Raw genomic sequence first — 26,096 nt, 5'->3', positions numbered from 1 at the left:
GATAAAGAAAACAAAATTAAGGGGCCTCCTTGGCCTAGTGATTAACGTCACTGACTTCAAATCACTTGCCCCTCATCGATGTGGGTTCGAGCCTCATTCGAGGCATTGAATTATTCATGTGAGGAAGCCATCCAACTGGCTTACGGAAGGTCGGTGGTTCTACCCAGGTGTCTGCTCATGACGAAATAATGCACAGCAGGGCACCTTGGGTCTACCTCCACCATCAAAGCTGGAAAGCCGCCATATGACCTATAATTGTGTCAGTGCGACGTTAAACCCAACAAAATAAAAGAAATAAATAACAAAACTAAATATGAATAACAATGTGAGTAACAACCAGTTGGGTTTGAAAAACATTGGTTGGGGTTTAAAGTATTTCTGGTAATATGTAAAGTATTTGTGGAGGCTATTCCAACCTAAACAAGTCAAACATATTTCATACCCAAATGATGACCACAGAGCCAGTGTTCATTCCAGAAAAACTTGGTGGTATTTCTATCTCTGGTGATATAATTATGGTGTTTGAGCACATTCTGATATTCTAGTTCATTATACCAACTGTCCTCCCACTGAGCTTCTGTCTCATTGATTTTACTGAGACAAGATTCATTCTGATAGTTCATTGTTTCTGAAAGACATTGTCTGTCTGTTTGTCATCAGTCGGAAGACCATTTTGTTTCCAATTAAAACCTAGAGAATACTGACAGTCATTTAAGGCCCATTTATTTATCACAACATTCTTGCATTAAAGGAATAAGAAGTAAGAAGATTTCCATGGTATGTAGATTATCTTGTTTAAAGTAAGGGAAGGATGATATCCTGCGGTCAGTAGGTTAACTCCCTTGTGCTTGGAAGTGGGGATCCGTCAGCAAAAGATCAAGGATTATTAACGTTTTTGTTCTTCTCTCGAGGCTATAATTGATATGGCGCAGGTTGAAATTTTCCTCCAAATTATTGTCTCTCCAGGTTCTATCCACAGAACATTTCATCCTATTAAATCCGTTACTTTTACTTATTTCTGTCGGTGTTGTTTATATAATGCAATAAAGCATTCTAAGGTTTAACAGTTCAAATGATGGTGTTTGGCAAGTTGTAAACTGCCAGTTCATTATGCTGTCTCTCCTCCCACTGTGCAGCATCCTTTCATTGATTTTTATTTTGCAGAGAATATTACCAGAATGTTACCAAGATTAAGTTTTGACATGTACTATAATTATTGAAAGTCTGCCCCACTGCCAATTTTCTAATGTGACAGTTACATATTTTCTAGAGTGAGTATTATACAATCTTTGAATATAATATAGTTGTTGAAATAGAAACACTTAGATTTGTAAAAAAAAGAGCTTTATGAAAATAAAATTTACTTTTTCTCATTATTTTGTTGAGAGGTGTCTTAAAATGTGTCTTAAAAATGAGTTTAAACAGTAAGTCTGAAATAAAAATGAAAGAAAGAAAAACAAACAGGTATATTTTTATATATGCCTGTTCGTCTGTCCATCCATCAGCATGTTTTGTTTCCAGACTCAGTCAGAACGTGAAAGAGCTCCAGCTTTTTGAACTTTATGGTAATAACTTGAGTACCACTAGGGAATATCCTTTATGTTTCAGGGACATTGGTTCACAGCCCTAGATCATAGGTACCCAAGTTAACTTTTTATGCCCCTGAAGGGAGGCATATTAGTTTTCAACTGTCCATCCGTTAGTTTTTTCGTTCGTCACAACGTTAACTTTTTGCATGAAGGCACTTTACTCGTGAACCACTGCACCCAGGACCTTCAAACTTCACATGCACTGGACTGATTTCAAGAAATATTGTCTCCAGCAAGGTGCAAATACTTAAGAAGACAAATGGACGGCTCTGAATGTGAAAATGTGTTCAATGTTTGCAGGATGGAATAAATCTCTACAAATGTTTCCATCAAAAAACAAAATTGTGGTTTTTATAGCCAGGCCATGGTCACTGTTCACAGGTGGTCTTACAGTACTTGATGTAGCATTACCAGTAGCGTGGAATGTCTCATTTTTAGCAGACAGTCATTAGTTTTTCCCTTCCAATCAGGCAGATGGTAGTACAAAAACATGTCACTCTTTTCTCACTAGTTTTAGCTATCAACTTCTGAATATTTTATTATTGTGTTTTTTTTTTAGAGACTGCAAACAGCTGTTACATAGGTCTGTTAGCTTTCTAAATTCACCTGGACTAGAAGTACTTGAGACAGTTATACAAAATGATCTTGACCTTTTTGTATTCATGGTTCGCACAGGCCATGAAAAGTCCTTGAATTTGATGCCTACTCCTTGAAAACTACTTGAATTTTGTAACAGTCAGAAACTACTTGAAAACTACTTGAATTTAGGAAAAAACGTACAAAAGATGGCAAATAGTCCTTAAATTCACCGGGTGCGAAGTGAAAACAGACAAACATTATAAACGGACCAAAAAAAAGCTAAAAAACGACAAAAAAAACAACCATTACCGCCATTAGGGCCTGCCTCGGAGTCAGCGATGGTACGGTACTGTACTTTACGGGTTTTATGCTCTTTCAAGTAATTTTCACACTGTGTAATTTATCCGCGATGTGTTGAAGGTAAATCTTGTGTAACATTGTTTAATTTTGTCCTAAATTGGATTTAAATTGGTTATTTCATGTCTCAGCAACAGTGACATTGCGCCCATTTTAATCCTTGAAAATGGAGGAAAACTACTTGAAAACTCCTTGAAAACTACTTGAATTTTTTTTGGGAAGGTCTGTATGAACCATTGTATTCTAAGGGGCATGTAAACTTTGATTAGTCAGTGATTCCCAGGACTTTTGGAATTGATGATAATCCATGCTTGGCCTTGTACCAATATCTTTCATTTGGATGAAATAAGGTCCATTATATTTCTAAATGAAAATAGTTTGCTTTAGACAAGTTTTCATCAACTTTTGGAATGTAACCAAGTATTCAGTTTTCTGTTGACATGTTTATTTCTATGTCTATTTTTAGCACAGTTGTGACTGGGGCAGTTTTGTCTTTTTATATATCCTCTCTTACATTTTGCCAAGTATAATCAAAGATTTGCCAATTTCATCCAATATTGAACTCTTGTTGGCCGAGGGCTTGCTGTCAAGTTAATTCAATTTTGTGTCCATGGCTAGACATAAATACATTCTCTCAAGTACAAAATATATTACCGTTTGTGATGCCAAGGCATGCATGGATGACGTCAAAGTCTGATATGTGAAATTATTCATTTGACTTTATCTTTGTTTCAGGATTATGTCTGTTAATATTTTGTGCTGTATCTATGGGCCATCAAAAGCAATTCTTATTCATATCTTCACAATAGTTTTGATCAAAGAACATCATTGTTTGTAAACTCTGATCCATGCAGGAAGTTGTCAGACTGTCAATAACCCATGCAGGGAAGTTGTTAGGTCATGGCTGATAAATCTAGGGAAGTTGTCAGGGCATCTCTAAGTTGTCAGTTGTCAATAATCCATGCAGGGATGTTGTTAGGTCATGGCTGATAAATCTAGGGAAGTTGTCAGGTCATCTCTAAGTTGTCAGTTGTCAATAATCCATGCAAGGAAGTTGTTAGGTCATGGCTGATAAATCTAGGGAAGTTGTCAGGTCATCTCTAAGTTGTCAGTTTTCAATAATCCATGCAGGGAAGTTGTCAGGTCATCTGTAATCCCTGAGGGGAAGTTGTCAGACCATCGCTGGTCCATGCTGAGAAGGTGTCAAGTGATCCACGCTAGTGATGTTCTTATTGTCGCCGACAATCGATTGTCGATCATTTAATGAGTCAAAGTCACCGACATCGATTATGAACCTGCATAATCGATTATTTGACACTTAGGCTAGTTTAAAGCATATTCTGGACTTGCACATCTTTTTGGTGGTATTTCCTCTTTAGGTTCATTTCTTTTCCACTCGTCAAAACGGAGGCAAAGCATACTGCGTTCGATCAAAATAATAATGCAATCAAAGCTATATTCCCCTATCCAGGGAATGCTATACAGCCAGTGTGGAAGTAGTTTGGATTCTACAAGATATGTAAAGGTGCAGCAGCGAACGAAAATTAAAAAACGGGGTGTGTCGTTTGCCGATTATGCAGTAAAGACTGCAAATAATGGTACCTCGCCCACTTTCGTAATGTAGGTTGATTTTCTTCATAATTTCAATCAGCATTGTGCTTCTAGATATTTTTAGCTCGACTATTCGAAGAATAGGGGAGCTATCCTACTCGCATCGGCGTTAGCGTGGGCGTCACACAAATGTTAAAGTTTGCGTACCACCCCAAATATTTTCAAAGTCCATTGAGGTATTGCTTTCATATTTTGCATACTTGTTAACCATCATGACCCCAGTCTGTAGAAAGGAGGAGGCGACTCTGTCAAGCATTTTGACTGAATTATGGCCCCTTTTCGACTTAAAATAATGTTAAAGTTTGCGTACCACTCTAAATATTTTCAAAGTCAATTGAGATATTGCTTTCATATTTTGCATACTTGTTTACCATCATGACCCCAGTCTGTAAAAAGGAGGAGGCAACTCTATCAAGCATTTTGACTGAATTATGGCCCCTTTTCGACTTAGAATAAATGTTAAAGTTTGCATACCACCCTAAATATTTTAGAAGTCCATTGAGATATTGCTTTCATATTTTGCATACATGTTAACCATCATGACCCCAGTCTGTAAAAAGGAGGAGGCAACTCTGTCAAGCATTTTGACTGAATTATGGCCCCTTTTCGACTTAGAATATGCTTATTGTAATGTTAAAGTTTTACTCATAGCTTATATTATACTATCAAGCACTGAAAATAGTCAGCAAGCTGTCAACTGACAGCTCTTGTTTAATATACAGCTGTAGATGTGTAACTTAATAAACAAGAAATAGTTATAAATAGAAAATTAGAAATAAAAAATTGGAGGGCATTAAAGTTTGAACCAATAATAGAATGTACAAATAGATTTTATACCTCAATAAATAAAAAATACTTTTTAATTACCCACATTACTGTAATGTCTGCATACAAGGGCTAAAACTTCACACACAAATTACATTACTCTTGCTAAATATATGCTAATACAGTTAGTCAAGTGAACTAATAATGGTTAATAAGTTACAGAAGGTTCAGTGTGAAATTCCGAATATTTTCCGATTAATCGCTCGGAAGGCCTTCCGATTATATCCAATTAATCGATTATCATTATGCTGTCCGATTATCATCACTAATCCATGCAAAGATTTTGTCACATGGTCACTGATCCATTCAGGAAAGTTTTCAGGCTATCCGGGGAAGTTGTCACATTATCTCTGATCCATCTTTGGACATTGTCATATCATCACTGATCTATATATGGAAGCTGTCAGGTCATCTCTTAATCAATCTTGGGAAGATATTAGGCCATCTCTAAACCATGCGCCATCTCTAATCCATGTGGGGAAGTTGACACATGGATGTGCGAATGTTTGGAATTCTGCCAGTCATGATGACCACTAAGTCTTAGTTGGGAAAATCCTAATTAACTTAAAAGTAAGCAGGCACATAGCATAACAGTGCTTCATAATGACACTATATAATTTTCATTTACTGGTTGTTTCAGTGCAAAGGCTTAATAGTACTCATTACCTAGAGTTGATTTATAATAACACAGAAAATCACAGAAAAACAGAGGAAAGTTCAGAATACCGGGGCAGATAATTAGTTTGTGATCAGAACCTTGCAGTCTGGGTTTTATGACAGCTGTGATCATATCATTACAGTCAGGGGGTTTTGTGATGGCTGATTTTTGCTCTGATTGTTTTAAGGAAGCCAAATTACAATGAATAATTAATTTATTCTATTATTCCATTTATTGCATTCTGTGATCAATCAATTTAGTTACACGCTGTATGGTAAAGTTCTGAAGAACATTGTTTTTGAACTGTTGATTTGTATAGCATGTAATCTAAGTATTATACTGCACTGTATACCCCAAGAATAATGACCCCACCTTTATAGATTGACCCCTACCCACATCAAACTGGGGCTTTGGAGAGGGGTGTACTTAATATAATCCACAATATTAAGGTACAAAACTGAAATAGACACTTGTTTAACTCAGTAGGGAGAGCACAGCTCTGTGCATCATGGAGTTGTGCCTTCCATCCCCAGATTTGACATTATGTTCTCCATAACAGTTTGATAAAAGACATTTGTCTGAAGTTGTTTTGTCCTCCACCTCTGATTCATGTGGAGAAATTGGCAGTTACTTGTGGAGTACAGGTTAGTTACATAACTGTTACATACTGTTACTTAACTGTAACACTGTTGAAAAATGACATAGAACCTGAAACTAAATAAGATATTTTTGAGACAGAAAATGTCCAAAAATTTAAATGAATCACATTTTATTATTTTCCATTTGTGGGTTTTGCCGTTAAGCTTAATTTAATTTAAACACAACCAATGTATTTCAAACCTAAATCCCCAGTTGAGCCTTGTGCCCTGTGAATTTTTCCATCTTAATGTCAGTATATTTCATTGGTACTAGAATGTTATTTCATTGGTACTAAGAATGTGTCAGACAAGTACACTGAAATACACTGAACTTACACAATATTTTTGATTGCCAGAAGGTTGCGGGGAGGTATCTAATGGATTTGCAGAAATACAAGTTATGATTTGCATGTCTGGCTGTCTAATCAGGAAAAAATCAGAAGGCTATGAATAAATATTGTTGCCCTCCAGTAGGATATTAAACTGCAGTTACACCTGGGCTTGACATAAAACCAAGAATAATATTAGCCTCGATAGCCTAGTGGTAGAGCGTCCATTTCGAGTGCGGGAGGTCGTGGGTTCAATCCCCGGGCGCGTCATACCAAAGACAGGAAAAGTGGTACCAGTAGCTCCCTTGCTTGGCGCTCAGCATTAAAAGGGAAACTGGCCTCTTCTCTTATACCCTCGTGGCGATAGATTCCATCAGGAATGAGATGTCGAGAGTGATTAATATAACTTGTAGAACTTTCTTCACAGTCAACCTAAAATAAATTATGTATAAACTAAGAATTATTATCTATTTCTGTTATTTAGGTGCAGCTTATTTTTAGTTCTTCTTAAATTTGATTTCAGTTATAATTAAACTTTGAATATTAAATAATCATTTTAATTGAGATAAATATATTTAATGTCTAAATTTCTGTAAAAATTACTGTAAATAAGTGGGATTAAGCGTCTAATGTGAATAGATAATGAGCTGATATTCATATAATAATTACTTTCTCATTATTTTAAAGCCATGCCCATACTTCATCTCATGCAGACAGTAATCTATCAAAAGTGCTTGCAGACAATTTCCATTGTTGGAACACTATTGTATTATGCAAGAAATCAAACAAAGTTCCATTGCATTGATTAAATCTGATAGTAGGTCTGCAGGATGTTTTGTTGTTTAAGAGAGATATGTTTTGTCTGTGCATTTCATGTCTAATTTTCCTGTAGCATAAAGGTTGAATATTTTGACTTTAAAGGAAAGAGATCACTAATGTCATAGATTGTATTTGGATTTGAAGTCTGCCTGTGACTAGTAGGTTAACTCAGTAAGTACAGCACAAGCCAGTTGCGAGGACACTGGTTCAGTCCTCATAAGGCAGTGTTTGTAGAGGACATTGGTTCAGTCCTCATGAGGCAGTGTTTGTAGAGGACATTGGTTCAGTTCTCATGAGGCAGTGTTTGTAGAGGACATTGGTTCAGTTCTCATGAGGCAGTGTTTGTAGAGGACATTGGTTCAGTCCTCATGAGGGACACTGGTTCAGTCCTCATAAGGCAGTGTTTGTAGAGGACATTGGTTCAGTTCTCATGAGGCAGTGTTTGTAGAGGACATTGGTTCAGTCCTCATGAGGGACACTGGTTCGGTCCTCTTGAGGCAGTGTTCGTAGAGGACACTGGTTCAGTCCTCATGAGGCAGTGTTTATGGAGGACAGCTGTGAATAAGTTTCAGGTCACTTGTCCTCTGCATGTGATGGATTAGGTATGTTGTTAGCTTGAATAACTTGCAGAGAAAATGTTGGTACCATGTAAAATATCCAGAAACTGATGACCTTTACATACTATACCAATGATACTGCTTAAAACAGGAAACAGACAGATTTGTAGTATTAATGGTGGCAAGCAATACACAGTTTGCTTCAGTCTGCAGTATTTGCAACAATTAAACACCAATTTTTAACAATGATTCAACAAAAACTTTTTTTTTTATTTCCAGATAATAAGTATATCATTTTTTCACAACAAGATAAATATTGATTTCATTAACAATCTATGAAACACTTCCTTTTTTCTAGATTATGTGTGACGGTGAAATAACAATACAGATAAATAAATACTCTTCCCGTAGAGGAACTTTGGACCAAAAACATTCATATTTCAAGACTCTGTGAACACACTTTCAAAGCACTCAATGTATAAATAGTTTTCAAAATAGCATGAAAAATTGCACTCTGAAACTCTTATATGCTCAAAATATTCCGTTTCTCAGAGGCACAGGAACACTCATTCTAAAATAAATCTTTGCTGCACAGTCTTGGTAACAAAGAAACACTGAAAATGTTCGGTATTCTCTAAGTAACAAAGAACATACATCCTGATTTATTTTTACACTGAGAACACTCTGAAATATTCTGTATTGTCTAAGTAAAAAAGAGCACATTATTAAAAAATATTTAGTATTTTCTGAGTAACAAAGAATACTCAATATTCTCTAAGTAAAATGAACACTCATATTAAAATATACAGTATGCTTTTAGTAACAAAGAATACTCCTATTAAAATATTTGGTATTCTCAAAGCAACAAAGAACAATATATACAAGAGTGCTGATATTCAAAGTATTCCCTAAATAACAAAGAACATTCCTAGTAAAATATTCTATATTTTCTGAGTAACAAAGAACACTCGTACTAAAATATCCAATGTTCTCCAATCAACGAGGAACACTTGTATTAAAATATTTGGTATTCTCTGAATAATAAAGAACATTTACTAAAATATTCTGTAGTCCGCAGTTAACATTAAAGAACACTTGTACTAAAATATTCAGTAATTCTATATCCTCAAGTAACAAAGAACACTTAAAGGTCCATTACTAAGAGAAAGTGAGTTGGCAATTTTTTTCATAGCCAGTGCATAGACTTCTGCAAGACACTAAATAATGAAGATTGGCAGGTCAAAATTTACAGAAGGTCTTTGGATCTCAAGGAAATGTATGTGTATTATGTTGAAATTTCAATGAATCGACAGAATGACCCCCCAGGTCTTTTTAACTTTCTTCATACTTCATAGAAAAATAATTGTACATATACTGCTATATATTTTAAATTTCTACATACCAACTTTCATTTTCCAATAAAATGAAATAGTTTCTGTGCTTTTTAAAAGAAATTAAAATGTTCACTTTCCTTAGTATTGGACCTTTAAACAAAACAGTGCTTTATAATTATCCTTACTGGAATACTTGTACTAAAAATATTCACTGTTCTCTAAGTTATACAGCCTTAAAGTGTTTTCATTCATTCTTTATATTTATCAACTAAATATAGTTTTGGTCATCAATGAGTATACTATTAGACATAGAAATTATTTTTTTATATTTATCTTTATAATGCCTGTAACAATGACAATACTCTTACATAGTGTCACCATACAAAATGTTTTAAACAAAATTATGTCAAAGTAAGTTAGAAAGGACACCAGTGTAAAATACAGTGCATAGTAACAAACATTTTTGATGTGATGGAAGCAAAAATTAAGAGGAAGAAAGATACGACTGAATATGATTGAAATACAAATATTTTCTTGATTAAATTTATGTTGGCTAAATGTTGACTTCAAAATTACTGATGGAGCAGGCCTCATTTTTTGGTCTGAAAATGACTATTAGAGTTCTTTGTTAGAAAGTTCAGTTCTGTAAAATGTGATTTTAGTTAAAAGTTAGTGCATACATAATTAATTTGTGTTGTAGGTGAAGGATTGGAAATTTATTCAAAATTCCTTATGAAAATATTATGAGACTAAGTTAATAAATTATTTAAGTGAATTCCCATTAGATTTACAGGATGAGTTGAAACAATGTAAGGAACTTCAACAATTACATAGATTTTACATGGAAGAGGATAGATATTTACAGATGTTAATAATGCTTTGATGTTCGGGGTGGTTTTTTTGTTTTGTTTTGCTTCAGCTGCCGCTGCAGTTCTTGGAAGCCTGTATCATCTCCCTAAGTTCAGTTAGAATAGAAGGATTCCAAGTGGAATTTAGACCATTAAGATAATGTGTTAGACCATTAAAAATAATGAGTGTTTTGAATATGAGAGAAGTTGATTACGCATCTTGTTTTGAAAGAAAAACAAAAAAACTGAAACCATGAATTTGAAATGATAAAATACAGGTAGGGCAATCTGCTTTCAAGTTTTATGTTTCTGTATGTTTTATTTAGAGCGTTTTATTATGAAAACTGAATGATAAAATTTATCGGTTAATACGATCAGCTCTAAAGGAAAACATATAAATAATGATAAGAATTCTGTAAAAGGTTATTAATTAGTAACAACTTTTTCTTAACACAAGATGATTATTTTGTTATTATTGCAGTAAATAGTTCTAGATGTGAAGCTGACTTGCAGAATCTTTGAGAATTGAAAAACATTCACTTATAAGACTTAGTATAAACATTCAACTTGAGCTAAAATGTAAAATTCAGTTCTGTCTGTACTATATTTGTGAACTCAGGCTGGTGTAACAAGACCATCTTGAAGCCATGGTATCTTTTTTTTGTTAAAAATTTGGGCTTTTTTTTTTATAAATAAAGTAAAAATACTTTTATAAAAGATGATTTGGCATTCAGGAGAAGTCTGTATTTTTTCAAATCGGCAAAAACCTGATTTAACCTTTAGCATGCTAGATAAATTTTCGTCTGCTGGAAATGTCGTCTGCTAAAATTGTAAAGATCATTCAATTTGCTCCAAAATTGGAAGAAATATTGTCAGAGTAGCAAACAGCTTGGAACCTGATCAGTCGTCGATTTAATCGGTGTCTGATCTGGTTCCAAGCTGTTTGCAAAGGCTGTTAAATTCGCCTGCAGCAGGCTAAGATTTAAAAAATTCACTCGATATGGCCCTTTTCCAACAACCCCAGGCTGATAGCATCAGTTTAAGAAGTTTGGTTATCATACAACTGATTCCTTTATTGTCCAGTCATAAAATACTTCATCATCATCATTGTCTATATCAATACTAACATCATCTTGTTTTGTAACCTCTAGACCATCAGTATGACTAGTTCTTTCAACTTTAGATCCTTTTTTGTGTTTTCTGCTTCTTCTTGACCCACTTGGACCTGGGTCCGAAGGTCTAGCAAGGGAATGTGCACCTGAATTGTTTAAGTCATCATTTGTGTGTGCACCATACACAGTCCGTGCACCTGTATGCCAGACTGGTTCACCTTCTTTGGCTTCTTTTGTGTCATTATCTTTAGCCTCATTTGTTTTGAGTTCATCTACCCCTTTTGTGTCACAGTCTATAGCCTCATTTCTTTCATTATCAGAGCAATATTTATATAGCATTTCTGCTTCTGTAGGATCAATGATCTTATGCTGTCTTCGAGGTTTATGTCGCCGTTTTCTGTGTTTTGGCTTATCTTTTATTGACTGAGATGTACATGAAGCACCTTGATCATTTTCACCAGAGGCGCTGTCAGCGTTAGAATCCATTAATTGCAACAGGCTTGCTTCATGGTTATCATCATGTTCAGGTAGATAGGGATTCATTGGACACGCACGACTACTTTCTGTTTCACTTTTTTCGCTTTCACCTTGATTGATATTTTCCTTACTCGAATACTTTGATGATTCTGAACTTGTTGCAGTTACGTATTCAGAATCACTTGTACTAAATGAACCAGAAGGACTATGTAAAGGGACGTCAGGGGGAAACATGCCTGAATGCAATATCATTGACTCGGTTCGTACGCACTCACTTTCAAAAACTGTCCGACAGCTGTCAAGATTCATCATTTCAATCAGTTTTATCACATGCTGTTGCTTGAGTTTATATTTTTCATGGATTTTCTCTAATTTGTCATTTCCATAGTCTTTCATTTTATCTACCTGACTGTTATATTTTTCTCTCAGTTGCAGTAATTGACTGGAACTGTAATCCTTCAGCTTGCCTAATTGATTGTTATAATTATCTTTCAATTTTTCAACTTTTTGAGAAGCACCCTCTCGCATACGTCCCATTCTTCCCACTTGATTTTGGTGATGCTCGCGCAGACGACCAAGTTGGTAATTATACTGGTCTCGGATTCTTCCAACCTGATGATTATAGTTCTCCTTTATTCTCGCCAGATGTGCTGTCTTGTACTGGTCCATGTTTTCCATGATCTGTCGAATACGTTCCCTTCGCCGCTGACTGACACAACGTCGTACAGCAGCTAATGTTAAAGAGTAAGTCAAATTTAACAGAAAGAATCCACCAGCACAGGAAAAACCCACTATAAAACTCCAGATTTTTACCCCATTTATCACTGAGTAATCCAGCGTTACATTTATCACAATTTCTGTAGAGTTCTGAGGATTTTTGGCAATACATTTATATGGTCCTCCATCACTTCGCATTACAAACTCTATATATAGTGATCCGTCAGCTAGAATTTTTATCCTGTCTGGTCTAGATTCACTCTCCGAGTAATATGATCGGTCAGGATCTTTGGAGGCCATCTGTAATACCTGCTCTTCCAAATGGAGGTAATCAGTTGTTGAAAGTTCATGAAAATTATGAAACGAAAGGACACGTTTACGTGGGGTTATCCATGTTATTTCTGGTGTAGGATTGCTTATGGCTTCACATCTTAGTATTGCAGGTTTCCCAATTCTGAAAGCACTGTCCATTGTATGGTTAACAATTTTTACTTCGCTACAATGAAGTTGGTCTAAATTTATATCCATAATTGATACGTCCTGTCCAGAAGACTGATGAACACATTTCATTTGATCAGAATTTACAATTACACTATCATTTGATTGGCAGTTCAAAATCAGCCATTCTATTGCACAGTCACAAGTCAAGTTATTTCCCGTTAAATCCAGACTAGACAGTTGTGAATTTCCAAATACTGTTTCATTATGAAGAGAAGATATACGGTTATAGCTCATATCCATAATGCTGACCGACTGTAAGGGTATAAACAATTGTTTATGTATGAAAGACAGATTGGGATTATAGCAAAGTTTCAACACCTTTAACATTTCTAGTCCGAGAAATGTCGACTTTGACAAATAGAAAAGATTAGGCATATTTGACATGGAGAGGTCTCGTAAATTCGCAAGTTTTTCAAAGACTGCCGTGTCAATACTTCTAATAGGATTGCCGTCTAAAACTAAAGATGTCAAATTTTCAAGATGTTCAAAATACTCGGCACTTAAATTAGTTAAGTTATTCCAACTTAGGTCAAGGTCATTTAGATTTGGTATCGTTAGGTTTGACAATTCATGAATTGCATTGTGTGAAAAATTCAAACTCCGAACAGCAGACTTTTCACCGAATAGAATTTGTCCGTTAATGCTAGTAAGTAAGTTATTTTGTAGTTCAATTTCTTGTAAAGCTGATACGTTGACAAAGACGTTGTGAGGTAAATCCCTGATGTTATTGTTACTGAGATCTAGACGAATCAGTGTGTCGGCAAATAATAGAACATCACTTGAAACATCGGAAATCTGATTTCCTTCTAGTTGTAAGTCCTCCAAATTGAATAAACCATAAAATATTGCACCATTTAAGGATGTAATTGAGTTATTTGCAAGGTTTAGACTTCTTATCTGGGACAGATATTGAAAAGATTTGTCTTCAATGGAAGATAATTGGTTTCCTGCTAAATTAAGATGTTCCAAGTGTGAGTTCCTTTTAAAAACTGTAGGCTGGAATGTTTTTATGTTATTAAAGCTTAGATCAATTTTTTGCACTTGCATGAGATTTTGAAAGACATCAGTAAGACTAGATATATTGTTGCCGTGGAGATCAAGGCTTGTAACTGTGGTTGGTATATTCTCCGGAATAAGTTCTAAGGATTGATTGGCACAGGTCACATGACTCGTTAGATTGGTGTTCTGGCACAGACATTGTTCTGGACATGTGGAAATGTATTCCAGATTTGTTGCTAAGGTGATTATGGTCAGCCATAGCAATTTCACTGTAACCATGGTGTCGTCCCCTGACCTTCTGTAATAGTATAAGCCAGCTGAATTGACAGACAGCCTAGAGGTGAACAGCAGCTCTCATCTTGTCATCTCTTTCCTGAAATAAGAATAAGAACATGAGTATATGTCTTCATTTCCCATTCTAAATATTATGCAGTAGAAAAAATTAAAATTTGTCCATGAAATAATATTTAAAGTGTTTTGTGTAGGTGGTATTTCCTATCCCATTTAAAGAACAAATTTAAAGTCAGAGGAAATTATTTGATCATATTTACTCGGATAATGCATGATGATGTCCTCAGTTTAGTGAACAGCTTCCCATTACAATATGATAGATGCCCCATAAATTGAAAGAGATAAAACAAAATCCTCTCAATCCTTTCTGAAAAAAGCTCTGTTAAAAATCCATATTTTTCTCTTAAACAAACAATAAGGAACGTTCTGAAAATCCGTTTCTTGCTGTGCCAGGAGAATGCTGTTTCACTGAACTTTGTAAAGATTTGCGGACCTATTTCAGTGTTCACATCTCTATATATTGTCCTGTATTGTAGAGATATTGATTCATACAGCTTCTCCAACCATAAATATGATATAATAAGCAAGCAGATATAGATTTGTAAATCAACTGACATTGACAGAGCTGTTTACAAATATCAGAACATTAAATATAGATATTTGCTGCAATTTATTATGGTAGAGTGCCAAACACTGTCATTTCTGCATTAATTATGCATTGGTATCTCTTAACTCTGTTTGGAAATGATGAAGGGATATCAACACTATTACTGAAATTTACAAGACTACATTTCAAAGAAAAAGTAGAGCTATTGCACTAAGTTTTTACTTGCAGAGCTCTAATTTAAAGTCGAGCACTGAAAAAAGTCGAGCTTGCTGTCTTGCGGACAGCTCTTGTTTTACTTGGGAAAATATTGAAGTTTATTAAAGTTGCAGCTACTGTTTTGACCTACCTTGATACATGGGTGTTTCAGAGAGGAATGTTGGGCGGGGGTTTGGAGGGGGTGCACAAATTATTATTAATAACTGAGCCGTGCCATGACAAAATCAACATAGTGGCTTTGCGACCAGCATGGATCCAGACCAGCCTGCGCATGGTCAGGATCCATGCTGTTTGCTTTCAAAGCCTATTGCAATTAGAGAAACTGTTAGCGAACAGCATGAATCCTGATCAGACTGCGCGGATGTGCAGGCTGGTCTGGATCCATGCTGGTCACAAAGCAACAGTTACTATGTTTGTTTTCTCATGGCGTGGCTCGTTACTTATTTTACTGTATAGTGTAGTAAATCTCTGTTGCATAGATCTTTTTTTAGCATTATGCTTATATATTCCCTACTTTGTTGCTGACATATATTTTTCCCCTGCAGTCGCCTGCCCAATTATAGCCATTGCTGTTTGCAAAGTTGTTACATATTGACATGCCTAACCTCTTCTGACGTACATAGCAAAGGTTATAATATTTTCTAGATGTTTTGCATCTTCTGCTGTAACTGCAGAGAAAGATAAGAAATAACGGTCTTGTTCTAAAATTAGGAAGTCTTTCAAGAACATACAGAAAACAAGGTACAGAAAACAAGGTATGTTTTAATCATTTCTGGAAACTCTGTGCCAGCAAATCTACTTTCTTCTAAATTGCCACACACCGTTTCTGCTGCAGTTACATTATGTTATAGATTCTACATATTTTCCTAAAATGAACTGCTGATGAATCAAATTACTTTTTTTTTTCAGTTGTTAGCTTTTAGTCCTGTAAATTGCTTCGTATGTCTACACTCACCGTTATTAAATTTTCTTGATATATATAGAAAGATATGATATTTATTATTTTATATCTGTTAATTAATTCATGTTTTATTTCTACAATGTTATTACCCATTCAGTGAGAAAAATTGTTCAGCTCCCCTCTAGTTACAGTACCAATATCCCTTTATTCTTACAGAAACTCTGAAATCTGAGGTATGTTTATAATCATTTCAAGAAGATTTTTCTGCCAACAAATTCACTTTCATCTTAATTGACATACATTGTTCCTGCTCTTGTTACATATGTTATAGATTCAACATATTTACCTAAAATGCACTGCAGAGGAATACAAATTGTAACTTTTATTCAAGTGTTAGTTTCCAATTTCCAGTTTTGTAAATTTTCTGCGCTTGAAATTCTTTGAGAAATGTTAAACAGTTCACTCACCTGATGTATTATCACTTTTACAGCTGTTAATTAATCCATATTTATTTCCGTTTCACTAAGAAAAATAATATCTAGTTTATTTCAGACCTCTAGTCTTAAAAAAAGCTCTAAAATCCCAGGTTTATTTATAATCATTTCAAGCAGACTTTTCTGCCAAGAAATTCACTTTCATCTGAATTGATATATACTGTTTCTGCAGTTGTAACATTTGTTATAGATTCTACTTGTTTACTGAAAAAATGCACACAGCAAATGAATGTCGGTTACAATATTAAGTACAGAAAGTTTGCCTAAATGTGAATAAAGTCAATCACTGTAGCTCCAGTCTTAGAAGAAAAAAAATCATACTTTGGTTTTAATCAGTTAATACAATTTGCTAACAATATCAGTTGCATACCCTTGTTCAGGTTGAACACCATTTTAAGCATAGTTTGTATTGGTGATACAAGCAAAAAGGAAATTATGTACAGCTGTTGCAAGCTGAAGCTAAGTACATGTAGATGTTAGTGTACTTGTTAACATGAATTAGGGAATGTACCAGTCAGGTATAGGCTGTAGATAATTAACCTTTGTTTTACCTATATATTTATCAGCTATTTATTACATTATCTCTATATAATTAGTATAATAAGTGACCAGAATGGGCTGCCGTATTTACTGTAATACAGGCACATTCTGCAGTTCAGTTCAGGTACTCTTCAAGTCCCCGATCCCCCCACCCAGCCCCGGCCAAGTTTAATTCATACTTTCTCCAGTTCAGAACTATTAAATAGTATAATTGAGGGATAACACGTTGAGCATCGGTCCAGTTCATTTCAGGCACTTTCCTAACATAACTGTAAAGGGAAATGGAATATTTATGACTGGTAAAATTGAAATGTCATATATTTTTTCAAAAGATTCCAAAAGAAAAACTGTTGGGTTTTTTTTTTTACATACATAGACTTTCAGGTTACATAGATAAAATATCACCCAGGTGGTTAATCCAGGACATGTTAAACTTCTTGTTGCAATCTTGCTGTTTAAGTACTGTATTTATTCTATTGATACTGCCCCTCCCCTCCTTACGGTACAATAATCTTCAAGTCAGAATTGGCATTTTCATACAAAAGAATGAAATACAATAATTTTTTCCGTCTGCGCCAAAAGTGGATAACTGCATTGACATAATGAAGCACTTACCCACTTTTTGCGCTGTGGTGGTGAGTAATACAAAAAAATAGTAGAATGTTAGGCTATACTGCAATTGCCAACTGCAAAATTATTTTCATATTGATTTTATTAATGGTTTGGCAGTTAAAACAGTTTCTGTAAAACTGGGAAATCGATAAAGTAGATTTGATAAAGCGGATTTAATCGTAAAGAAAAAAAGCCAACTGCTGAGTGTTATAAGGCAGAGCTTGCATGAAATCCTGGAGGTAAAATGTGCATAAATATTCACACCGGAAAATGATAGCTTTGAGGACGGGCATTAAAATGCTATATGATGCATAATCTAATTCTGCTTCCAGGTAGGATGGAAAATTGCCCTGCCAGCTAGTTAGTAGGGAAAACCTAGTAGTGATGTTGAAGTAGGGTGTACAGCTCACAATCGGAACATCTTGGGTTCGATCTCTGTATCTAAGGCCACATTAAGAGTTCTTTACAGAACAAAATGTTTTTGCCATATGCTCATTTAGGTACTGTGAATTATTTGAGGAAGTTCATTGTTGCATCTATCCATGAAATTACAACTCAACAAACAAATGAAAATTTCCTTCAGTTATTGTCCGTAAGTATTGACCTGGCACTCATGAATATTCCGTATATCTTCGTAAATTAATCTTCGGTTTCCAAACATAAAGTTATAGCGAAATAACTATTACACATGTAATTTTAAATGGAAATATTGTCGCATGTGCAGGTAGCTGTGCGGACAAAGCATTTAGCTGCCAATCTCAGGGATGTGGGTTCGAGTCCTTCTGACAATATTTTCTTTTTTAGATGCAAACTTACCACTTACCCGATTAATCTTATTGTGATTTTATGGTTTATTTATTGAAACTTTTCATATTTAACCGTTATAGAAAATGTGGAATAGAAACTGTTTAAAAAGTGTCTAAAAATGAATTACTTGTTACCAGCGTTTGCAGAAAATAAATACTACAATAGAAAACTTAAAATTCATGAAATATGATACATAAAATAATGTTACAATAAAACAGGTATGGATAACATAACATTACATTATATTTTAAAAAAAAAAGGAAGATCTAAGTTGATTTCGAACCCATAGTAACGTGCTTAAAAGTCAGACACTTTACCACTACGCCACCGTGTCTTCGATTAACAACATATATTACTTTAGTAATACAGATATTTTCTGGATACAAATATTGCGTAAATTAACGAAAATGTACAAAAATATTAGCGAAGATTAATGAGTGCCAGGTCAATACTTACGGACAATAAAAGCCATTAATCGATTTCCCCACAAAATAGTTGTTATGGCTCAAAACCAAAAAAAAAAAAAATCAAGTGATTTCAGAGTAAATGATTTTAAATGGGAGTGGTCTGCCTGTCTTTTCAATAACAAAACAAACTTATTGGTCACTTTATATTGCCATTAAAAGTGTTCCACTAGTAACACTGTGCCAGATGACCGACCAGTTGTTCACATAGATTATTTAACATTAGATGTTACAGTTGATATGATAGTATTTGTAGGCTAGAGAACAAACCTGTTTATATCTCCATAGATATAACATAGATAACTAAATATTCACATACATACACCATACATACACCATACATATATTTGAACAGCCGTCAGCCACAAAATAAGAAGTACAACAGTTACTTTTTTTTTTTAATCTAAAAAAAAAAAAAACCAAAAAATAACATTGTTTATTTCAAAATTATCCAATTAAAAATTTGATTATGATAAGGCCTAAAAAAAAAATTCTTTGTTTCCGGTAACATGCTGAAAAAAATTAGGGTAGGTAGGAATTTTTTTTGGGGGGGTGGGGTGGAAATTTTTTTTATTAAGGGGAACTTTTCGGAATTTATTTTTTTGTCAAAAAATGATTACAAATAAGAGGGTTATTCCTTTAGAGCATCAGTAAGTTGATTTCTAACATCACTGGCTATGTTTAAAGCATAAAAAGTGCAGTTTTGCATCTTTTTGTTAAAAAGTTGAAAAAAATATTCTCCAAGGCCATAAAAAACATTTAGGGTCGGGCCAAACATTTAGGGTAGGTTGGGATACCGGAAACAAACAATTTTTTTTTTACGCCTAATTGAGGAGCTACAGTACTGAAGACTTAAAGCTCTCTCATACAGTGTTATGTTCAAGTTGTGTTTAAATTAAAGTTTAATCATGCAATTGAGTGGCAGAATTTGGCTGTTTAATACAGGTGGTTGCTTAACACAGGTAGACATAGAGCAGAATGTCAGTACTGGAAGTAAGCCAACTGGCTGCTTATGGCAAATGGCTACTTAATACAGATGGCTGCTAAGGCAGGTCTGACTGTATAGTTATATTTTAGTATTTATGTGACTTATTAAGCCTCAGATTATGCAGATGATAATATATTTATGATTACAGCTCATTAAATATATAATTTTTGTCATGAATTTAGTGCAAAGAAATGAATCATAGAATAAATAATGAATTTGCCATGTGCTTATAGCCCCTACATCAGCATTAATTTTATAAAACTTGAAATTTCAAAGGCAGCAATTTAATACAATGAAATTAGTCTCAATGAATTCATTTAAATTTTAACAGAAATTTGATAACAGTTAGTTGAATAAAGTTTGTTCTTTGTTCTTGAACTTGGGTCTTACAGTAAAATGATAAATGTTTGCAAGGGATAAATTTTTGTTAATTTTGCATTTTCACAATATCAAGGTAGAAGCTTCTGTCAAATGTTAAAAAGAATTATAAATTAATGATATTGTCACAGTATTTGTACATAGTGAAAAGCCACTGTATATAACTGATTCAATGGAATAAAAAAACCTATTCATTCTAACGACTTATCACATTGTTACAGATTGTTACATCATAAAATAAACAAAGTGGACACAAAAGAGAGAACAAGAATTGTTAATCAATAACAGTTATGGCCAGAGTCTGAGACAATCAGTTCCTGAAAACTTCTAGAGAAGCAGTCCTTTCCTCTTGTTTTATTGAACCCAAAGGACAACAAAACGTTTTAAATAAGAGAAGAAGAGACGTTTTGGATACATTTCCATTTGAATTTACAGCTGGAGTTTTAAAATATGCATCATGTTTTCTCAATTATTTCCAGTGCGTTAATCTTAATTACCTTTGAAAAATGTTAATTGGTTTTTCTGGTTTTGAAATGTGGGAAAATACTTTGTGAAATAGAATTTTTGTGTTCTGCCTATCCAGTTGCACACCTAAGAATTTTCAATCAGAGTATGAATAATTATATGCCTTCAACACACCCTCAGTACATTTCTCTGAGTAGATAGCTAATAAAGCTTATCAGAAGCAGAAAAGCTGAAATTTAGTGTTCAGTGCACTTGCAGACAAGCACACCTGGCTACTCAGTGCTGAAACTGGTACATCTGTCATGGTAGACCAAGATAGTATGAATTGAGAGGTAAAGAGTTAGATCCCTGTGTGAGGCATATGTTCTCCAATATAAAGACAAGTTACATGTTTGAAGTATAAATTATCCTCAACTATGAAGAAGTTGTCATTTATTTGTGTAGAACAAGGCAGTCCAGGAACACAGGTTAGGCCAACTGATCCTGTAACCAGGGTGAGGGGAGGGGAGTGGGTGCATGTCTTCCTTCTATCTTGGTTCAAAGCCCTGGCTACCTTCCCTGTAGCAAATAAAGTTCTAAATGTTTGTACCCTCAAACCCCATCTACTTTGCAATTTCCACCTTCATTTTTACATTACCAAGTTAGAGAAATCAGGAAATTTTCATTGCTGAAGTCAGTTTGGCTGCTTAAAATATAGGGGGAAAAAAACCAACTTACCTTTAAATATCTAGTCACTAGGTAAGTGTAAACCAAAGTCTTTAATACTAAAGGCTGATAATTTGACTTTTAATTGTAATTGTAAATGAGTACTGATTATAAACAAGTTTTATCACAGTTGGAAAGTAGGTTATCAACATAAAGATGCTCCTGTCGCTCTTGTTTTGATACACTGTTCTCGTTTTGCAGATATATATTATAAAGTAGGACCCTATTTGTATCACCCTAATTGAGACATTGTTTTATTTTGATAAATGACTTATTACACCTGCTGAAATCTTCGTTGAAAAGTAGTATTTACCAACACTGTTGGCCCTAATTCTCGATTCAGACAAGAAAACACTTCTTTGTTTGATTGATACAATAGTGGGGGTGGGGATGGTTGGGAGAATGGGGGTGAGGATAGTCATATTTTAACAAATTTTCTGCCATGTAAACATGTGTTTTAACCTATTGTCTCTAAATTAAGTATCACACTTATTTGTTTTCCACATCATAAGTGACTGACAGCTTCATAGACAGGGGATGAATGATGCCAGATACCCACACAACAGTCAGAGTGAGGTGTTGTATGGCTTGGCTTATCCAGGTAACAAATTGTAGAGAATTTACAGACCTGAAAGAAAATTGAGCCTGAAAGCAATTTGTAGTGTTTTCTGCTTTCCAAATGTTTATACAAGGATTTTATGGTGGCATTGCCTTATGGTCAGGCTGTTTTCAGAATATTTGTTTCTGCTTGTATATTTGAGTACTGCTGTGAGAGGGTTGCGACCAGCAAGGATACAGATTAGTGCACATCTACTTGATTTGTTTATCCCCACTTCCGTACTGTTTGTTTATCAATTTTAGCACTTGTATGCAACTGATAAGCAAACAGTATGGGATCCAGACCAGACTGCACAGATCCAGACCAGCCTGCACAGATCCATACTGGTGCAAAGTCTTAATGGTTTTCACACTGCAGCACTCAGATACTGACACCAGTAATCCAGTATGAACTTGACATATTTCATGCCATTTGTTATTAAGTCGAGTACTCATAAGTGACACAGATTATTTACAAAGTTATAAATTACTGTGATGTTTCCTGTATTCAATTGAGAGGGAAAATAATAGGTTGGATTGTGAACATTTTAATCTTAGTGCACTTCAGTATCATAAGGCAAATTTGGCGGAAAAATAGATGAAAGATATTTTTATCTCTTTGTAGAAAAAGATGTTCCAAGTGATAGGCTGACTGCTATATTTCCTTGATACAAGAAAACAATGACATAGAAAATATGAATTTTTAATAAGGTTACAGTTCATAAAAATTCATGACGACAGATATTGCCTTTTAACTAAATGTTAAAGTCAGGCATGTATAGTATAACAATATAATTTACATGAGTATAGACAGTTAAATATGAATAATTTATGCATATTTTGTGACTGAAATGAGAGAATAATGGCTTAATTACCTATATAGCACAGGTAAAATGACAAAATGTATGTAATAGAATCAGGGCTGGATCAATTCAGCCTGTTGTATTATGTAAATTGTTTTAAAGTGTAGGTATAATTTAACATGTATAGGACGCAAGTTAAACAAATTGTGGGAATTTTGTCATTTCTCTCTGAAAGAAATTAAATTTCACAAAGGTTGTTCTACTCTGTTCCAAACAGATGCTTAGAGTGAAATGTAGACCTTCATACCAAGTTTCATAATGTTTTTATGCCCCCGGCACCTACTGATGCGGGAGGCATATAGTGATTGACCTGTCCGTCCGTATGAGGTTTACCAAATGGGACTGTATCATCTAGCATCAATACCCCTTACTAGAATGACTTGATACTAATGCAGATGTAACCTGTGACCATTCCTCATCTTCAGACATCACCTGACCTCAGTTTGACCTTGAACTTGACCTCATTTTGGACTTAGGTTGCTTTGTATCAACAAGGATGCCACTGGGGGGCATCAAGCGTTTATTGAATGCAGCTTTTTGTTGTTTTTTTTGTTGTTTTATGCACAAAGTGTGATCGAGCATTTAGTTAGCATTAAAATTAACTAAATAGAATATAGAGGAAAGATGATGTTTGCAGTGCAGTTCAGTGTATTGTATACACCCAATAAACAACTCCAGGGATATGGTGATTTACTTAGACCCATGTGTTTTAAATTCATTTATGTATTTCAGGCGCGAATGTAAATCACATAGCTGTAAATCACATAGCCAACTTTTTACCATTTCAAGTGCTGATATATTATATAACTTAAGAAATAATTAATTTTTGTGTATAATGGAATGGGTTGCAGGGGAGATGTGTGGAGGGGTGGGGTCGGATGGATGGAGTGTGCATTTATTATGAGTTAAACATACTAATGTAAAGTCCAAATTAATTGCTTTAGATGATATAATTGCTTTAAAAGCCTGTGTGAGGTAGTTATGTATTTTTTTGGTCAAAGGATGCTGCGAAGTACTGTAACAATTCTTACAAGAAAACAACCTAGGTAATAGAACTGACAGGCACATACATAAATAAGTATCCTACTAATATTTGACAGTTACACAGTTTTTATGTTGGCAGCGTGTTAAGGATTTCCCAGGCTGCCATTCACAATATCCATCTTCATTCCTAGCATAGTCAGGCAGGTTATTGTTGTATGTTTTTATAAATGTAACATGTGAAAAAAAGCCACTTACTGCTTATCAGGTTTTTGTTCCATTCCATTAGGCCTACTTTCTGGAATGTCATACATGTACATGAAGGTTTATAAGCTAAACACTTGTCTATATGTCATAAACACATGCTCCTTTGTTTCTGATATACATCCCTAGCTTTACATATCACTGGTTTCGCCTAAATGTGTCTGTATGTATATTAAACCTGAAAACATCAACTTTCTCTTTATGCACACAGTAGCTGCTTTTAATCAGGTTCTTGATTCTGATTGGCTGATTGAGGCCATGTGACTTGTTTCTACAGACAGGAGGCTGTAGAGGTTATTGGTTTCCAATATAGAGCGTTGTGAGAAGTGATATTGGCATGGGAAGAGTGGGATTTATAGATTATTGGATAGTTTGCTGGTAAAAAATAACAGGCCATGTGTTGTAGCTAGATTTGTAAGAAGATGAAAAAAGAACAAATTGATTAGGACTTTCATGTTCATGAAAATTGGAAATGTGTGTCAGTGACACCCAGTAGACAAAAAGTCCTGTGCAGCTTTCTTTTTGGCTCCTTATCAAAAATTTAATAGACTGGAACTTAGCATAATTAACAGAGTTGATAGTGGCAGAAACTCCTTTGGGGAAATATATATCCACGAAGTCCATTCTCATCAATATTGATTGTTGCCTTAACTTAATTAACTACATGTTAATTTCCAAAGACTTTTGTTAAAGTCATGCTTAAAGTCCTGTGCTCTCTACAAAAGATTTCTCTCTGATTTACAAGTACCTAGTTCCACTGTTTGTTATTTATTGATGTTGTCTATATGATATTTATACTGAAGGTTTCAGAAAATGGTTGCCTTGGTAATTATTAATTAGATTATTATGATGTTTCAGTAAGTGCACTGAGACATTATTACCACATGTGAAAGACCAGAAATTTTCAGAGTATTAGATTAATTATTCTGTTTTCACCAATATAGTTTGTTTTATTGGGCCTCTGTGCCCAACTGGTTAAGGGCACTGACCTAGATTGTGCCTCTGTGGTCAGGTGTGTAAAGGTACTGACTTAGATTGTGTTTGTATTATTGGGCCTCTGTGGTCAGGTGGGTAAATACACTGACCTACATTGTGTTTGTATTATTGGGCCTCTGTGGGTAGGTGGGTAAATGCACTGACCTAGATTGTGTTTCTTTTATTGGGCCTTTAAATTGTGTTTGTTTTATCAGACTGCTGTGGCCATCTGGGTAAGGGTACTGACTTAGATTGTGTTTCTTTTATTGGGCCTTTAAATTGTGTTTGTTTTATCAGACTGCTGTGGCCATCTGGGTAAGGGTACTGACTTAGATTGTGTTTCTTTTTATTCAGCCTCTGTGGTCAGGTGGGTAAGGGTACTAACTTAGATTATGTTTGTTTTATTCGGCCTCTGTGATCAGGTAGGTAAGGGTATTGACTTAACTTTTGTTTGTTTTATCGGACCGCTGTGGCTTACTGGGTAAGGCTACTGACTTAGATTGTGTTTGTTTTATTGGGCCTCTATGGTCAGGTTGGTAAGGCTACTGACTTAGATTGTGTTTGTTTTATTGGGCCTCTGTGATCAGGTGGGTAAGGGTACTGACTTAACTTGTGTTTGTTTTATCGGACTGCTGTGGCCATCTAGGTAAGGGTACTGACTTAGATTGTGTTTGTTTTATTGGGCCTCTATGGTTAGGTGGGTAAGGCTACTGACTTGGATTGTGTTTGTTTTATTGGGCCTCTGTGATCAGGTTGGTAAGGGTACTGACCTAGATTGTATTTGTTTTATTGGGCCTCTGTGATCAGGTGGATAAGGGTACTGACTAAGATTGTGTTTGTTTTATCGGACCTCTGTGGTCAACTGGGTAAGGTACAGACTAAGATTGTGTTTGTTTTATTGGGCCTCTATGGCCAAGTGGTTAAGGGTACTGACTTAGATTGTGTTTGTTTTATTGGGCCTCTGTGGTCAAGTAGGTAAGGCTACTGACCAGATCGTG

At 34.9% G+C, this 26,096-nt stretch overlaps 2 protein-coding genes across 6 annotated transcripts in view; one reads left to right on the top strand and one right to left on the bottom strand.

The window, feature by feature from the left end:
- LOC123557961 (uncharacterized) overlaps positions 1–26,096 on the top strand; it is an 84,909-nt gene that overhangs the window by 31,161 nt on the left and 27,652 nt on the right. The window lies entirely within an intron of this gene.
- On the bottom strand, positions 8,212–24,351 carry LOC123557960 (immunoglobulin domain and leucine-rich repeat-containing protein 2-like). Of its 4 annotated transcripts, none has more exons than XM_045349788.2 (2): positions 24,118–24,351; positions 8,212–14,323 (listed from the first exon to the last, which is right to left on the bottom strand). In XM_045349788.2, the coding sequence occupies exon 2, from the start codon at positions 14,227–14,229 to the stop codon at positions 11,200–11,202; it is 3,030 nt and encodes a 1,009-aa protein (XP_045205723.2). In that variant the 5' UTR covers positions 14,230–14,323; positions 24,118–24,351; the 3' UTR covers positions 8,212–11,199. The 4 variants fall into 4 exon arrangements, with proteins under 4 accessions (XP_045205723.2, XP_045205725.2, XP_045205724.2 ...); XM_045349790.2 differs by lacking the exon at positions 24,118–24,351 and adding an exon at positions 21,431–21,534; XM_045349789.2 differs by lacking the exon at positions 24,118–24,351 and adding an exon at positions 16,433–16,884.

Source organism: Mercenaria mercenaria, chromosome 5 (assembly GCF_021730395.1).
Source record: "Mercenaria mercenaria strain notata chromosome 5, MADL_Memer_1, whole genome shotgun sequence".
In the NCBI taxonomy this organism is placed as follows: Eukaryota; Metazoa; Mollusca; class Bivalvia; order Venerida; family Veneridae; genus Mercenaria; species Mercenaria mercenaria.
This window is presented reverse-complemented; position numbering and strand designations above follow the sequence as displayed.